Here is a 17,964-nt window from a genome sequence, read left to right on the forward strand (position 1 = left end):
ACCGACTGTCCTCCCATCGGCCGTCCTGTTAGCCGGGCTCCTGTTACTCACTCTGATAACCGCATAGCTTGCTGGGGCGGGGGAGGCGAGCAAGGGCCACATGGGAGATCCCTCCGGTGAGAGACTTGAACCGGAGCCTGAAAGTTGGCAAAGCCAAACTGAATGAGACGCCCCCTCTTTCCCAGTCAGAAACTTGAGTTGCAAGTGATCGGCCCACGCCCTCCCGGCAGTTGTCCAGGTGGCGGGGCCCTGGATGAGAACCCGCAGTGCGAGCGGCTGCTCCGGGCTTCGCCGTCTGCTCCCTCCAGGAGGCGGGAATGTGGGCGCCGAACGGGGAATCCCAGGCCGAGGCTGCGCGCGTTACCATGGCAACCCGAACTTCTCGTGGGAATGGGACTCCTACCCCGTGCCGGGAATGGCCGGTCCCCCAGGCCCGGTGAGGGGGTGAGGGTCGGACTCCACCCTGCGGGACAGGATCCTTCTTTGCCCCTAAACAGCCATGTGAATGAGCTCGGGCGAGGGACTGAATTTGACCGGAGAGTGACAGGCGGCCTGGCGTGTTGGAGCTCAGGATGTCACGTGAGCCGCTGTGGGCACAGCGCACACTCTCCCGTGGCCTATGAGACCGCGTCCAGGATGGGGACCAGGCCCATGCGGCCGGCCCAGGGCCAGGGCCAGCTCGGGCCCACAGAGCCCACACTCGGGCAGGTGGGCTTGTGCGGCGAGCTGAGGCGGACCGGTGCCCAGCGGTGCCCCGGGCTCCGTGCTCCGTGAAGGGTCTCCAAAGATGCCGAGGCAGGAGGGGCCTCCCCAGGGAGCAGAGGTGCCCGATTCCATGAGAGGAGATCCAGTGGGGGCTCAGCCGCTTCCTCTAGACACTCAGCTGCCAGCGGCTGGCCGTCGTGTCGCCAACTTCAGAGGTGGAGTGTGGAGGTCGGGGTGCAGACCTTCTCCCTGCTGAGCGGCAGTGAAGGGGGTGGTCAGCCCGAGAACCCTCACCTTCAGGGTCTGGCAGGGCCCACCCTGTGTGCTCACGGAGGAGCACGTGGCGATCAGAGTGCGAGGCTCCCCCGTGCCAGGGAGCCATGCTGTCCTGCTCGGGGGTGGCCTCCGCACAGGGCACAGGGCACAGGGCAGGGTGGGGCATCCGGAGCATCGGGTCTGACTGTGTCACAGGGCGGCCTGCTCCCCGCCAGCAGCCCCGATGGCCGCCACAGTGAATGCAAGAGAGGGGCCGGGCGAGGCTGAAGGGCAGCGAGGAGCTGAGGGTGGGCGGGAGGGGCCCAGGGCTTGAAGGCACCTCCCGGATGTGAGCTCCGTGTTACTTCTCAGAAAGGTTTGGGAACTTCATGCACCACCCCATGACTTGGGATGTAATTTTAAATCTTGTAAATGCACTTTAGGAATCTCTCCCCAAATGAAATTAAGTCCCTCCCAAGTCCCGGTGCACAGGGATTGGCTGGAGGATGCCGCACGTTCACCTCGGGGATTGCATCCCACCCCCTCCCCCGCCCCCGTGGAGACCCCAGAGACCGGGGAATGGTGCTGAGGCCGAGGTCGCACATGGATGGGCCCCACTGGCAGCCCCAGGTCACTGCTCAGGAGCCCAGGACCTCCCTGGCCTGCAGCCCAGACTGACGGGGCCACCTCTGTCTTCCAGGTCCCCATCCTCGTCCCGTGCCACCGAGTGATCTGCAGCAGCGGCGCCCTGGGCAACTACTCCGGGGGCGGGCGGGCCGTGAAGGAGTGGCTTCTGGACCATGAAGGCAGCCTGGCGGGGACCCCGGCCCATGCAGGGGGCTCCCGTCTGGCCCGAACCTGGTGTGGCGCCCTGAGGGGCAGTAGCAGCTCCGATCCCACCGGCCGAGACTGAGCATCTGTGGCAGGAGTGAGTGTGTGAGGGACACGTCGATGTAACAGCCTGTCAGAGGGGTCTGTGCGGACGCCCCGCCACATTAAAAAACTGCCGTGTCCTGGGGACGTGTGTCCACCTCTCTTTGTCATTTTTTACCTTTTACCGCAGAGTGAGTCCCCTTCTCTCGCTGTGTTGTCCAGTCCTAGTGTGTCAGGCAGGGATGGGAGGGGGGACTGGGAACAGGAGGGCCACGGCCCAGGGAGGGAAGCGTCGGCGTCCATGAGAACAACTGGGCGCCGCCCAGAGCCAGCTACAGCCCCTGGGACCACAGCCACCAGGCCATGGCCCGTGCAGCCTGCCCAGGCTGCAGCCTTCCCGTCCCCCCCAAGAGACTGACCACCCGCGTGGACCCACCTTCCTTCCTGGTGCGGGAGCTGCGCCTCGGTGAAGAGAGACGGCGGCGGGAACGGTGCCCGGGGAGGTTTCCTAGCTTTGTTGGCCCAGCTGCCAGGAAAGCTCATGCAAGATGCGGCCACTTCTGATCCGTGTGGATCGAGTGGAGAGTATCCGCTTATCGGAACCATTGGAAGATCAGCCGCTCTCTGGGCTGTGGCTGTGGCTGTGGCTGTGGCTGTGGCTGTGGCTGTGGCTGGAGGGCGCCTGACAGAGGGATGTGGTTTCACATGCCGACCCCTGACCCCCGCCCCGCTCCTGGCCTTGGCGCACTCCAGCCAGCACCCCCAGGTCGTGCCTAGAGTCAGAGGTCACCCCGGAAGGTGGGTCAGCTCCTGTGGCCAGGCATCAGGGAGCACCTCCCAGCATCTGTGTGCGGCATCTGGGCCTTTGTTACCTGTTGTCATCTTGCTCGTCGCTGTCGGTGTCTGAAAGCAGGGACCCGGCGCTGTGCGTGTAAATAACGTGGGATGTGATGTGCGGGAAATACCTGCGCCCGCTGTGTGCCGGAAGCTGTATTTCCGTCAGGGCTTCCTGTGACAGTGTGAGGCGCCGCGGAGGAGCGCGAGTGGTTTGTATCTGTCACCAGAAACCCGGGTGAAAATACAGCCTCGTGACGTGCCGGTTGGGACGTAGTTTATGTTTCATATCACGTTCCCCGCGACAGAACGGGGACCGAGCGGAAACCAGCCTTAGGGCTTCCTCTCCCTTGGCCATTGGTTTCCTTCTCCTCCGTCAGCCAGGTCGGTTCTGGATTTTCCCCTTCGGAGATGAAGTGGCGAGCACAGTCCGTGTGCCCTTCCGATGCCGGCCCTTCTCAGGACTGTAGTTTTGGAGCGAGCAAAGTCCTTTTCCCACAGGGGCGGGTAGACCCCTGGCGTGGGGCCACCCCTGAGCCGGCTCCGTCAGCCGTGGGCACTGTGCTCGTTTCATGCCCCCCTCAAGCTTCCGGAGCCGGAGGCGTGTGGCTGTGGGAGCAGAGCCCGGTCCTGTTTCCAGCGGGTTGGGAAGACAGTCGGGAGTCTGGGTGCACTTGGCATCGGGGGGTCGTGAAGGTGGTTGGGATCCAAGTTTTCCCAGGAAAAGGCTTCCCTCCATCACCTCGGCCACCGCAGCCATCACCTCGGCCTGTCCCCTCCGCCCCGACAGCAGGGAACCCTGGCTCTCAGGCAGCAGCTGGCCTTGCCGGCCGGTGTGGGTTCTCACTAGTGCTTTCCAATAGAGGGCACCATAGCAGTGCGCTAGGCTGTGGTCAGGAGGCCCGTCCCCGCTGCCTGAGAATGGCTGGAGGACGGTCAGCAGGTGGGACTCTCAGAGGGGCTGTGACAGTCCCATGTGCACGGCGGCCATCGGAGCTGCTGGCGGGGAGCAGGCCGCCCTGTGACACCATCAGACCCCGAGGTTTCGCTAGATTTCCCACACTGACCTTGTGCTCTGCGGAGGCCACCCCCGAGCAGGGCAGCATGGCTCCCTGACACGGGGAAGCCTCCCACTCTCATCTCCGGCCTCCAGGGGGCTCCGAGGAAGGGCCCTGGGCAGCTCCGGGCCAAACAGCCAGGCACACCTGCAGCCACTGAACAGCCACGCATACCCGAGGTGGCCTGGCCACTCTGTAGGGCCTGGCACCGCCTGCCTGGGCCATGGCCTTGGTGCAGCACAAGCCCGCTCTCTGTTTTCTGTCTCCCAGGGCCTGCTCGGCCCTGTCTGATGGCTTGATATGTGCCCCGAGGTTGCCGCTGACAAAGGCAGCAGCGGGCGCACACGGCAGGGCCATGTACCGCTCCCAGGACAGGCTCTGCAGAGGCGACATGAAAGCCGGTGTGGTCGCCTAGAGCCGCTGTCGCTCAGCATCGCAGCGCAGCTTATAAACATAAAGAGGAAAAGGAAAGGCACAAAGAAATGTAGAATATTTTCCAAATAAAAAGAATGTCGACACAAGAACGCTGTGTTCTTTGGCCTTGGCCCCGGGTCCCCTCGCCAGTCCGGTTGCCAGTCCTTCCCGTGCTGAGCACTTTGAATGCTGACACGGGGGCCCACGGGCGGCACAACAGCTGGCTGCGCACAGCAGCTCGGCCAGCGCGGGCTGTTCTCGCCCGTTTCCAAAGCCCCGATAATGAAAGATTCAGAAATAATATTTGTTTTTGCAGAACCACACGTAATGAAGTCGGCGCCCTCGCTGTGCCGGGGCCAGACCAGGAACCTGGAGGAGGGGTTGCAGGGGGGTCGTGCGCAGCAGGGCACGGGCACAGGTGGCGGTGGGAGGGTTTGGATGAGGTGGGCAGCCTGGCAGTGGATCACTGCATTGGGAGGTTTGACTCGGGGCCGCCCCGGCAGGAGTAGTTGTGAGCAGCCCCGTGCGGCTCGATCGCCGGCTGGAGACGGCGATCCTTCCTAACGCCAGCGGCTCCTGCACGTTTTCCTCCCGGGGCTCCGCTCTGCACGGTTTGTTCCCCAGAATCTCCTGTGTTGAGTGGCCAGGCGTCTCCAGGGTCGGTGTGTCTATAGTGAAACCATCACTCCTTTTCTCTTTTTGGTTAACCCTCATCCAAGGATTTTTTCCCCCATTGATTTTTAGAGAGAGTGGAAGGGATGTGGGGAGAGAGAGAGAGAGAGTGAGAGGAAGAGAGAAACTGATATGAGTGAGTCAAATCGATTGATTGCCTTCTGCACACACCCTGACCCGGGCTGGGATGGGGCCTGCTACCCAGGTACATGCCCTTGACTGGGAATTGAACCCAGACCCTTGGGCCTGCGGGACAACGCTCTAACCACTGAGCAAACCAGCAAGGGCTGCTTCTTAACCCATTTGTGAACGAGGGTGTTATTGCAGAGATTCATCCTTCAAAACGGCGGTGTCCGGAGGCAGACCTGTCCGAGGTGATGCTCCACACGTAGTGGGGACGCGTTGTGCCGGAGCCCGGCGGGTTCCATCCTTCCTCTGAGAAGCTCACGGTGACACGCCCCAGAGATGCCGTCACAGACTCCTCTGTCATCTGCGTGGCCCTCCCAGGGCGCCGGGCCCTGCTGGCATGTCCTCTCCCGCCTCCTCGGCACCAGCATGCCCCACCTCGGCTGTCAGCATGCCCGCAGCTGTGCCCACAGGCGGCAGTGCCAGCTCAAACCCCGGCCCCCGCTGGGATCCCCGAGATGCCAGCTTGTTCCATGTGAAAATTGCTCCTTTCGCTTCCACCTTGCCAAAGATCTGAGTGCTGTTTTGGTTTTGAGCTGCATGTAGGGAGACTCCAACGTGATAAATAAATGGGCTGCAGAGGGGACGCGCGGGAACAGAACTGTTTTATTTCAGGCAAAAGATTTTTCCCTGAAGACCAACTGGAAACTGAGCCTGTCGCCGAGGTCCCCGCGCACTGGGGTGCCCGTGGGCCTTGGTGTCGCCGGGTCTGTGTTTGCACGGGGCTGTCCTGGCGTGGGCCGGGGCTGGGGCGGAGGGCCCTCGATGAGGGTTAACTTTGGCCTTCCTCAGCCCATCCAGGGCTCTCATTTCTTTTCTTGTTCATGGACATTTGATGGCAAGTTTGTGTTTAGGAAGCTGAAGTTCACATCAGTTTTACGTGTTATCAGTTTGAAAGATGTTGAGATTTAAGCAGAGCTCTGCCAAGCACGTCTGTCTGTCTGTCTGTCTGTCTGTCTGTCTGACTGTCTGACTGAAGGAAGGGGGGTGGCAGTTGAAAGCCAGGCCCGGAGCTGGAGAAACTGCAGGGTCCGGTGCGTCTCTCAGTGACTGAGGACAGCCGCCCAGAGTCCTTGGCCCCGTGGCTCCAGCTGCCGACAGACGGAGGGCGTCTGGCCTGCATCACCGCTGGCTCGCAGGATCTGGGCCGGGCGGTGCCCGGGCTGTGGACCGGCAGTGAGGTGCGCGTGGAGGCGGAGCCCAGCCTGCCGGCGCCTGGGTTGATGAAAGGTCATCGTTAGCAAGCCTTTAAAGTTGCTCATTACTGTTCCTTTCACTGAGAAGTTCCACATGGACAGTAGTTAGGATCGATCCTGAAAACTGGCACCGGGGTGGGGGTGGTGACGGGCGCCCTCGAGGCCCGCCCCTGAATGCCCTGACTCCCAGCTGCACCCTGGGTTCCTGGTGGGCCTCCGGGACGGTGCTTTGTGTGGACAGAGGTGCTGGGACTCTCAGGCCGCAGTGGCGCTATGGCCTGAGGATGTGGGACGGAGCTGCCACGTGGTCGATGTCATGAACTCTGACCCTGTGGGAGCAGAACGGGGAGGCTGCTGCAGGGGGCTGACATGCGTGTTGGTGTCACCATGCGTCCCGTGGGCCCATTGGGCCCGTGCAGCACTCTGAGTGGCTTCTCCGCTGTATGTGAGGTTCTCCACGACGATGCATCAGCCTGGGGCCTGGACATAAGGGACTGAGGAGCTGGGAGCTTTGACCCTCTTCTTCCCTTCTTTTTCAGCTGTCGAGTCATCCACACACACCCTCACATACACATATGCCACTGCGCACACACCACCACACGCGCACACACCATGGCACGCGCACACACACCGCACCACATGCGTACACACCAAGGCACACACACACACACCACCACACGCACACACACCATGGCGTGCACACACACCAGAGCACACACCACCAGGCGCACACACACCACAGCACACACACATACACACACAAACACACCATGGCACACACACACCCCACCACACGCACACACACCATGGTGCATGCACACACCACCACGCACACATACCACAGCATACACACCACCAGGCGCACCCACACCACAGCACACACACATACACACATGAACACACACCATGGCGCATGCACACACCACCAGGCGCACCCACACCACAGCACATACACACAACACACACACACAACACACACCACCAGGCGCACCCACACCACAGCGCGCGCGCGCGCACACACACACACACAGCACACACACCACCAGGCGCACCCACACCACAGCGCGCGCGCACACACACACACACACACACAGCACACACACCACCAGGCGCACCCACACCACAGCACACACACCACCAGGCGCACCCACACCACAGCACACACACACACAGCACACACACACACACAGCACACACACCACCAGGCGCACCCACACCACAGCACACACACACACACACACACACACACAGCACACACACCCTGCAGGTTTTTCTTAGATATGCATGTTACTTATCACTGTTGTTTGGCTTCCAAACACAAGCAGCATGTTCGCTTCCAGATTGGTTTGTTGACTTAAATGAAGAAAAACCCAGCTGGAGAAAACATCAGTGTCCAAACATTGAGCAACATGTGATATTGTGCAAAAAGTATTGCTTTTGCGTGTTTGGGTTGCCATAGCTACGAGGAGAAGTGGCTGCAGATGTGAGACTTTTGGCAGCCTGTGTGGGAGCAGGTATGCGGGTCCCCAGCAGGCGTCAGCCCCGCCCTGTGGGACAGCTCTGGGCTGGGGGTGTCTCCCAGCCCCCTCGCCTCTGAGGAGAGAGAACTGAGCTTCAGACTCAGCTGAACTTGGCTTCAGAGACCCCCAACCCCCATGAGCAAGTGAGCTCAAACGTGACCCCCCCACATGTAAAAGGGGTTGGGGTGTCCTCACTGCAGATAGTCCAGCGTCCCCATCACTAAATCCAAAACGGAGCAGAGAGCAGCTCAGAGCGCCCCTGAGAAGGAAGGGTTAACTCTGGCCACCTTTGGGGACTTCCTCCAGGGCCAGCAGGATGACCAAACCTGTTGGTGGGGAGTGTGGACGGGCTCTCACTGCTCGTGCACCACCAGGTGCGGGCTGTGCCTGGCACTGCCCACAGGGGAGGGCCGCCCCTGCCTCGGCCGCTGACAGGAGGCCATGGTCACTCAGTCCTTGTGCCCGTGTTGCTTTGGGAAGGAAATCGGCCCTCACAGAGTTGACATTCCCCGTAATGGGAAGACTTGTGCTTCCTGGCTCAAGCCTGCGGAGTGCCCACGCTGGTCCCTGCGCACGCCAGAGCTCGGTGCTGGCCTGGCCCCTCACCCTCTGCGCTCACGGCACCCGGTGGGTGTCCTGCAGCGGGTGAGGACGGGGCCAGGAGTGACCGCGCCCCATCACCGGGTGATGATGAGAGAAGGAACCGGCACAGTGGGCAGCAGCGTGCAGCATGGGAGATGGCGGCAGCTTAAAGGTAAAGTGCATTCCATCCAAAAATGTGTCATTTTGTTGGAATGAACTCGGTGATCTAATGACAAATCCAGTAGCACGCGATGCAAGTTTAGCTCTATAGCTTCCCTGGGAAAAGCTGGTGTCGCTGCATCTGACAGGTGCGTGAGCGCTTCCCTTCCTCCCTCGCGAGGAGGGGAGTTGGAATGCTGTCCTTACCCCTGCGACACGCTCCCTGCGCCGTGGGCCCCGGCCTGGCTGCCTGTCACCCCAGAGAAGCAAAGCCCCGCAGCCCCCCGGGTGCACGTGTGAGTGTGTTCATTTCCAGGGCGGCTGTGCCCTCCGACTGCAGATTCTGAGTGGCCCGGCCTGAGATGGCAGGTCGTGCGGGAGTATTGGCACCGGCTGGAGTGGCCATGGAGAGCCCACGGGAGGAGCTGCTCGCCCGCCGAGAGCAGCCAGCCACTCCGGCTCCAGGCCAGGACACCTCCTATGAATGGAGAACATGCGTTTACTTAAAGTGCTTTTTCTTTGAGATGTAAAATGACACGGCTAAATATTACAACACCAAGAGGTATGTAGCTGTCGGTACTTTTCCATGCAAACATCTGACTTCCGTGCCAGGAAGCAATGTGACAGGTTTCTTAGTTTCCAGCAAATTGGTCTCAGATGTAGATGAACACATCTTCAGGAGGACAGGATGGGGGCTGGTGCTGCTGAGCCTCCCCGGGTGCTTCAGGTCCCCCTCCACCCCCTCTCCTCCCTCTCTCCCACCCCCTCTCCTCCCTCTCTCCTACCCCCTCTTCCAGCCCCGCCTCCAGCCCCTCTCCACCCCTCTCCCTTTCCCTCCTCCTGCCTATCCTCCTCCTCTTCCTCCCCCTCCTCCCCCTCCTCCTCCTCAGGGAAGGTTTCTTGGAGCCTCACTCTGACACGGGGCCTTCCGGCTGGACTCTCAGCCGTGCCCCTCATGCTGGTCTGAAACCTGGCTGCTGTGGCCTCTGGTCTCTGTGCTGGGAGACAGTGCCAGGCCTGGCAGGGACGAAGACCATGAGGAGGGCAGCCCCGAGGAAAGGATGGGCCTCACCTAGGCCTCCTGTCCAGTCAGGCCTGCATCCCCTGTTCCTTGTTCCCCAGGGACCCTCACGAGCGGGTGGCGGGTGGCGCCTACGCCTGGCAGCGAGGCCCAGCCTGGCGCAGGGAAGCCTGCCGTCTCCTCCCCGCGTCCCTGCGTTTTACATAATTAGGTAAGTCTCTTAATGTCGCTGTGTCTTGTTAGAGAAGGTACTAATCCTTAGAGCTAACAGGACTAACTAATTAGTGTAAAACACTGAAATATAAGAAATTCAGATGTGGAGTGTAATTGGCCAGTCCTCCTGGTATTGGCACGTTGGCGGCATCCCTAGTAGAGCCACGGGCCTGGCTGCATCCAGGAGACGTCTGAGGTGGTGGCGTGAGTGAGGCGGGCTGTCCTGGAGGTCAGGCTGCCCGGACGCGTATCCTGGGAACCTTTGCCCAATGAAGTGACCTGGGACAGAGATGAGGGAACTGGCAGGCGGCCCCAGGACCTGGGGGGAGGGGGGGGCTAGGGCCTGCAGCCCCAGGGAAATGGCGTGGGCTGCGGTGGCCTGGTCATCACTGGCTCAGCACCTGCAGGCTGGTCCGGGCGGGGCCAGGTGAGGCTTATCTGTGGGCAGCCTGATGGGGCTGTCAGTGCTGGTGGGTCAGCCCGCACAGGCTGTGTGACCCTCAGCTTCCTCCTCTCTAGGAGGGAGCTCATGGGGTTGCTTGTCTCCCCTCCGGAGGCGGCAGACCAGCTCGCGGCAGTTCAGACCATCCGGCTGACAAAGGACAGATGCTGAACTTCCCGTCGGCGGGCACTGGCCCAGAAAAGATGCCCGGCCCGGGCCCGGCTCCCCAGCCACTCAGCCACCACGGGGGCAGGGTTCCCGGGGTCCTTGGGCACGAGGAGGAAAGTGCTCGTTGGGACTCGCTTCCGAAGGGTGTGTGGAGGTGTCAGCGAATCATTAATCTCTCTCTAAACCACGGTGGCAGTGTTTATACTTCAGATCAGACGATGACGGTCTGAAGAGCGCCCTGGAAGCTCTCCTCACAACTGGAAAAACACAGCAGCCGGTTCACGGGGCCGAGTCCTGAGCCAAAAACAACGCGAGCCCCGGCGCAGGGAGGCGATGTCGGCCCCTGACAGCGAGCGGACTGGGTCCCCTCCACTTCGGAAAATCGTGGCCTGCGTGTGCGTTTGGTGGCTGAGCTTTCGGGTCCACCTGAGACACCCCAGCTCCAAAAGACATTCCTGAAAAGAATTGTCTTGAACTTTTAAAAAAACAAGCATGTTCCCAACAACACAGCCAAGCGCCAGGGCCCCGCAGGGGTGAAGAGCCAGCTTATCCAGCACCGGCCGGGGCCTTCCTCCCGGCCTCCCCTCCAGCGCTCCGCAGCCTGGGCCAGTGCTGTGGGATGGTGAATGGTCTCATCCGGCCGCCGGGGTCCCTGCTCCCCAGACGGGGTGCCCACAGCTCTGCCCTGAAAACTTCTGTCTCCTGGGCATCTTCAGAAAGCATTTTGGTAAGTATGTAGCATTGCCAACAAAAGCTAGCCTCTCCATCCTTGGTCAAAACCCCCAATCCTCACAACACCCTCCATGGCATTTCCCGAGTAGGGAAGGGGGGAGTGCTGTGCCCCACACCCCGCAGCTTTTAAGTCATGAGGCCTAGACCTGGGCCCAGGCCTTCAGCCCTGGGTCAGTGCTGATCCCCGGGTACTGATGCCAGTCCTGACTGTTCTAGAATCAAGTCTAGAACAGCCCACTCGTGGCCGTGCGCACTTAGAACTAACTCTGGTTGATGTTCCAGGAGTTTGAAGGGCAGTGTCTAAAATGCTGAGAAGCAAACTTGGTCTGTGTGCGCGGTGACTGAGGACACTCATGTGGTGTTTCCCTGCAGTGCGGACAGCCCTCAGCTTCTGACCAGCCTTCCCTCCCCTCCCCACTCCCAGGCACATCCCCCCAACCGGGAGCCTTGGGCACGTGCACGGCACTGCAGGGCAGGAGCAGTGCCTTCCATCCCAACATCCATCCGGAAGACAGCAACCCAGTCCACGGGCAGTGGTGGGTCACATGGCATAGCGTGGCATAGCATAGCATAGCAACAACGGTGAGTAGGCTCTGTGCCATAGCACCAATGAATTCAGATGGGCAAACAGTAAGTTGCAGGAGATTGCATAGGGTATACAGCACTCATTTTATAAAGCTCTCAAGGCTAGAGTATGTATATCACCTATGGGCGTCGGGGGCAGAGGCTGGAGGGCAGCCTAGCACAGACACCTTGGATGACCAGCCCGCCGCCATGCACTGCTGCAGTTCTTGGTCTGGGTTGTAGGTTCGCTGGAGTCCTTGTAATACCATTTCACAGCTTGCTGTCATATATTAAGTATTCCAGAATTTGAAAAATTCTGGGAGTCATTGAAGGTCAGAGTCCAGTACGGCCGTGTGCCTATTTCCAATCAGATTCTTGGCCCCATGGGTGACTCCAGAAATGGTCAGTGTTAACCCCTTTGAACTAGTTTCATGCCAGGGGGCTTCTCACTCCTGGTTGAGCAGGCTGGGAGCACCCACTACAAGCACTGGTGCCGGAGGGGCCAGCCTGTGCCAGCATCGTGGCAGCTGGCACATGCGGGAAGGGGCCTGGCCCCATCCGGGCAGGAGCCCATGCTCCCCATCTGCAAACAGCACAGCCTAGTTGCCTGAGCCGCTCTGCAGCTGCCCCCGATGGGAGTCCCATCCTCTCAGCCATGCTTGCCCCCGTTGCTGTCCCAGGGCACTCATGGCCCCTCTTGGGGACAGGCGTCCGAGCAGGTGTGCAGCACCGCCAGGGCTTTGACAGTGGGGCCCCCGGCCTTCAGGCCTTGGGTTTGGGAACAAGGTTTGGCCAAGAGTTTTCAGACCCATAGCATAGCAAGACCTGGAGCAGGGTGTCTGAGGGGCCGTCACCCCCAGAACCTCCCAGGCCCATGGCCTCAACGCACTGCCCAGAGCAGAGGTTACAGCACAGCACTTGCCAGTGAGCCAGGGCCTGGGGCCGGAGAGAATCTTCAGAGGAGCCGAGGGAGAGTCAGGAGGGACCTGCGTGCCGGGAGCTGGGACCATCCCGATGGCCACCGGCTTGGTCAGGCTTCGTGTTAAGAGACAACGGCCGACAGTGGCCGTTCAGGCTTGTGTTGCAGCACGTTTTCTCAAAGTGGAGGAAGCGAACCTGGCCCTTCTGTTACTGATGATAAAAACTTATGTTTTTGAACAAAAATTAGAATTTTTAAAAACTTGTATCTGCCACTATAGCTTTATAGCTTCTGGATCCTTAAAGACCTTTCTGATGAGCTTGGTGGTGATATTAGCAAACAGGAGCTTCTCAATGTCACGTGACGAAACGTGTCAACTTGGGGAAGATCCGGCGTGACTCGGGGAGCCGGCCTTTCCAAGTGACCACTGAGATGGTACAAAGCCACGTGCAGGTCCCTGAACCTTTCACGGCGAGGCGGGACCAGCAGAGCTCCGTGAGGCGGAGAAGGTGCTGGCGGGTTCCAGATCCACACAGCGGCCAAACCCGCAGACACTCCCGCCTGCCCGGGAGCGTGAGTGCAGGATCGCACGCGCAGCCCCCAGTTCTCTGCAAGGCTGCTCCGCTGCTCCCTCTTCAGCTGCCCGTCCCCGCGACGCCCGATCTTCCTGCAGTTTGAACGAGGACGACATGGCATTGGGAGGGTCGCATAAAGGGGTACCGGCCCGCTCTGCTCACTAACTGGTTTCTGCTCTGGAAATTATAGATGTAGTAAGTATTTGCCAATTCGAGCTATTATGTGCTGGGATTTTGTTCTCTTTAAAACCAATCCATGTGAATTTCTCAGCATACTAGGGAATAAAAGTATCAGTAGATGGAACCCCTGTACCTATGATGGGGGCCTCTGTGTTTCCGAGTGTAAAGGCTCCGTGTGGGGGCCAGGCTCCGGGACACCCGTGCTTAACGATTCATTCAGAAGTTACCAAAGGAAGTGAGTCGAACACTTGGGCCGGGGGCTTGCTTCTCAGTTAGAAGGAAATCCCAGGAGCGGGGATAGCACCCGTGTTGGTATTAAGCTGCCTCATTGTGATAAGTCGGGGATGGATAGTTTCCAGACCCGCGTTCTGTGCAATTTAAAACTCGGCCACTAAAGCAGAAGTACATTAAAAAACAAAAGAACAAGCTGCAGACGGATGGAGCATTCTGCATCCTTCCCTCGTGGACCGAGCTGGTGGGAGACGCCGGCAGCTGGCAGCCTGCGGCCCTGGGTTCTCGCTTTGTGTCTCCTGAGTGGTTTCTAACCGGGTCCCCTTCAAATGTGTTATTGTTAGAAAATAAACCAAGAAACGAGGGTTCGTAATTCAGTGCCAGGAAGTTAATTCTGCAGACCTCCGACCTCGCCGCAGTCACGTGGCTATTGATTTTCAATACGGAGAGGCGGCGTGCCACCCTGGGCGCGGGGGTCAGCAGGCCCCGCAGTGCCTCCCTTATCAGTTGGTCCCTGAGTCCTTGAGCATTAAGACCGCAAATGTCCACAGTTAACGGCGTGTCACAAGGCAGCGGGGCGGACGTGCCAATTTTCTAATGAAGTCGGGTTGTTGGCAAACACACCAGCCCTGGTAGATTGAAGGGGTCTCCTCTGTGTGTTTCCAGCACCCTCGCGTGCTCCGAGAGATGCCGGTCACATTACTGCCGCAGGGCCGGCAGCGAGGGAGGAGCCTCCACGCCCTGCCGGACAAAAACACGCAAAAGCGAGAGTGGGAACCGCGGGGCTGGCCCTGGAGGAGGCGTCAGTGACATTCCTGCCCGCGGTGCTCACTAGAGGGACTATTCTGAGTAAAAGCGTTGGCTCCCATGCCCGCGTTTCTCCCCCAAAACGAGGGGCCCCGGGGATTGCTCGCTCCTGCTGGCTTGCTCTCCATGCGGAAGCATCACTGTTATTTTTTGTCAGCGCTGAAGGCAGGCAGTGCCCTGTGGGTCTGCCCCAGTGTGGGGCTGCCTCCACTCATTGGCCGTGATGTGTGAACTGGGGGCTCACCCCTGGTGCTCCCCAGGCCCTGAAACAACCGGAGCCTCCTGGCCCGTCCTGCCGTCTCTCTCCACCCCCTCCCGGTAATAAATTACGGTTGCCATCTTGTATTGATTATTGAAAATGTTATGTCCGTGGGAAGAAAATGCCATGGCTTTAAATATCAACATTACCAGGGATGTTAAAGGTATTTTTTTTTTTTACAGAGATGTGTGTGATAAAAATGTTTAAGCGATGGGAAGGAGTTGGTGGTGGGGGAGCGGAATGATTAAATAACCGAAAAATCAATCCTCTGTGTGTCCTCTGGCCAGACACACGTTTCTCGGCTCAGGTAAGTCGCTTAAAGTCAGACACGTCTCACGCTGGACTTTTTACAGGAATGGAGAAATTTATAATGAAATTCAACAAGGAAACTGGAAAAACAGCCAAATTGGTGCGGCAAAGTGGTTAATAGGATCATTAGCCCCGTCGCGGTATTTTTTTGGACATTGTGAGCCTGTGCCGTGGTCCTCGCGAGCAGATTGCGGGAACAGGCTGACGGTTAGCAGCCAGCTCAGCAGTGCTGGGTGCAAACTGCCATCTTCCTGTGGATTTACAGCTGCCACTTCTGCTACTTCAATTAGTTCTATAGCACACAGATGTTGCCTAAATGTTGCTGCTAATGATACTGCAATAAGCGTAAGATTCATGCCATATTTTGAGGCACGTAAATTTCTCAAGTGGCACAATTAAAGTGGAAATATTAGGTGGGGAGAACTTGGCAGTCTCTCCGACTTGGAAGGCGCACCCGCTATGCAATAATGGGTCAAAAATTCATTCAAGTTTTACTGCTGTTCCGAGTTTTAAAAGACTTTTCACAGTTGAATGCAAAGTAGTAAAAACCGGGGTATTAGGAAATGAGAATGCCGTTCTGTTATTCAGACATGACTTTTAATTTCAAATTGAAATCACATGCTCACTGCTCTGGCTCTGGCCACAGGGAAGGGTGCCGGCTGAGGAGGTTTTGTCTTTCAGGATAGAAAGTCCTGATGGAACAGAACTCATTGCTGGGTGCGGGGCACAGCGCCGTGGTCACCTCACACCCGGGGAGGCGGCACCGGACACAGCAGAAGCCAAGTCCCCCGGCAGGAGTCTCTCGGTTCTACCTCTGACAGACTCTGACGAGGACAGGGGAAATGCACTGGGACCTGCACACACACACACACACACACACACACACACACACATGCATGCATACCTATGCACACTCACACATGCATATTTTTGTACACATGCACACAGGAACATCTGTGCACATACACGTGCACATATTTGCACATACACATGCACACACATATAATCAGACTCTGCCTCTTGCCTCTTCCACATGCACACACACACTCAGCCTCTCCCTCTTCACACATGCACACACACACACACTCAGCCTCTCCCTCTTCACACATGCACACACATGCAGCCTCTCTCTTCACACATGCATGCACACACACGCAGCCTCTACCTCTTCACACATGCACACACTCAGCCTCTCCCTCCACACATGCACACACACGCAGCCTCTCCCTTCACACATGCACACACACACCCACGCAGCCTCTCCCTCCTCACACATGCACACACTCAGCCTCTCCCTCCTCACACATGCATGCACACACACACGCAGCCTCTCCCTCCTCACACATGCATGCACACACACACGCAGCCTCTCCCTCCTCACACATGCATGCACACACACGCAGCCTCTACCTCTTCACACATGCACACACTCAGCCTCTCCCTCCACACATGCACACACACGCAGCCTCTCCCTCTTCACACATGCACACACTCAGCCTCTCCCTCCTCACACATGCATGCACACACACGCAGCCCAGTCCTATATCACGGGTGGGGAAGGAGAAGCTGAGTGGGACCTCCCGTCTTACCGCTGCAGGGACAGAATCTCCCTCAGAATCTCTCCCTCTTTTGTAGTCCTTTTGTCATCCCCGCAGCCCCTGCCTGTCGCCAAGTTTCCTTTGCCAGAGCAGCCGCTCCTCCGGGGCAGAGCCGCTCCCGCTGGATGTCGGATCCGCCTTTGATTTGCTCCCACGCCGACTGGAAAGGCCAGCCGTTCTGTGGGGGGACTGGCACCCAGCAGGCCTGTCTCCCGAATCTCTGTGCGGGCTGACCCCCACCCCAGCTCCAGTTACGGATTCGAACTGCCCAGTGAGTGGCTCGGTGGCACTGGGGACAGACTCCTCTGTGCCCCCCCACACACACACTGGAACTCACAGCCACACCGCACCCTGGGCCCACCACTGGCCCTGCTGGGCCTCCTGGCTGCAGTGGGCACTGCAGCTGATGTTGTCTTGTAGACATTTGCCAAATAGTCATTTCCCCTGAACTCAGACAAAACATTCAGCGAAACCTTCCAGGCAAGCCCAGGCCTCTGGGTTAGCCCTGGTAAATCCCTCAGCATCTCTGTCCCTGTCCGCCTCCCTCCCTCGGGCCCTCCCCCCTGTTCCCTGCCCTCCCGGCCCAGCGCGGAGTCTCCGCGCTTGGAGTATTTACAGCGGATCTTACAGATGTCAGGATTCTTGTTCTGAAGCAGAAGGACAATGAGTTCCCGCTGACCCCGGTACAATGCACCTCGCCGGAGCACAATATGTATTTTACGCTGGCAGGGAAAAGCCTGCCTGTAATTGAGAGAGAGAGAGAAATGTCACTATCACATTTTTGTTGACACGGCGGTCTGTGTGGAGGGGAGTCCAGGGCCGGGGGGCGGGGGCGCCAGTGGCGGAGCGAGCACCGGCCCTTGTAATTTAGTGGGGATGAGGCGGGAGAAATTAATCTACTCAGATCTTCCAACTCCTGCGCTCCCCCAGAAGTGAGGGACGGCGGGAAGGGTCCGTGTGTCCTGTTCCCGCGGACCTGCGCCCCGGGCCCGGCTGCCGCTCCGCGTGCCCGTTTATGGCCTCCATAATGCTTAATGTACTGCTTGCGCGCGCTGGCCTTGCGCTGTGTTTGATGCGCTCTCATATCTTTTATTCATCCCTGGCTTTCCGCGAAGGCGCGCTCCTAGCAGCACTGAGAGCCCTTATTTGCCGCCATCAATCAAGTGGCCACGTGGTTGGCACCTGGTGGATGGACTTGATTTTAAGCATAAAAAAACCCCTGCTCTTTGGGGCCTCTTCCTTCTCTGTTCCTGGTGACTGTCGGTGGGGTGGCCAGATACTGGAGAGTCGGCCTGTCCCCGGGGACAGCTGGCCGCACCAGAGCCGCCTTCTCGGTCAGTCTGTTCTTGGGGACCCGGAGGTGAGCAGCTGGCGCTTGAGGTTCTCGGGGTTTGAAGTGAACGTGGGATCTCCTCGCGGAGTAGATGATCCGCACCGACCTCGTACGCGCGTGAGCTCACATGCATCGGGCTGGTGCCCCATGCGGTCCCCA

The 17,964-nt window shown here is 59.0% G+C and overlaps 1 protein-coding gene across 2 annotated transcripts in view; it reads left to right on the forward strand.

Annotated features, from left to right (window-relative positions):
• The window catches only part of MGMT (O-6-methylguanine-DNA methyltransferase), a 188,999-nt gene that overhangs the window by 155,535 nt on the left and 15,500 nt on the right, over nt 1-17,964 (forward strand). The window contains exon 5 of one of the 2 annotated variants that reach the window (XM_036335694.1): nt 1,661-1,978. The exons of the other annotated variant lie outside the window; for it this stretch is intronic. Coding sequence (XP_036191587.1) covers nt 1,661-1,873 — 213 coding nt within the window. The 3' untranslated portion in view covers nt 1,874-1,978. Of the gene's footprint in view, nt 1-1,660; nt 1,979-17,964 lie in introns of those variants that run through there. 2 annotated transcript variants of the gene reach the window in all.

The sequence above is a fragment of the Myotis myotis genome, unplaced genomic scaffold (assembly GCF_014108235.1).
Source record: "Myotis myotis isolate mMyoMyo1 unplaced genomic scaffold, mMyoMyo1.p scaffold_m19_p_15, whole genome shotgun sequence".
Lineage (NCBI taxonomy): Eukaryota > Metazoa > Chordata > Mammalia > Chiroptera > Vespertilionidae > Myotis > Myotis myotis.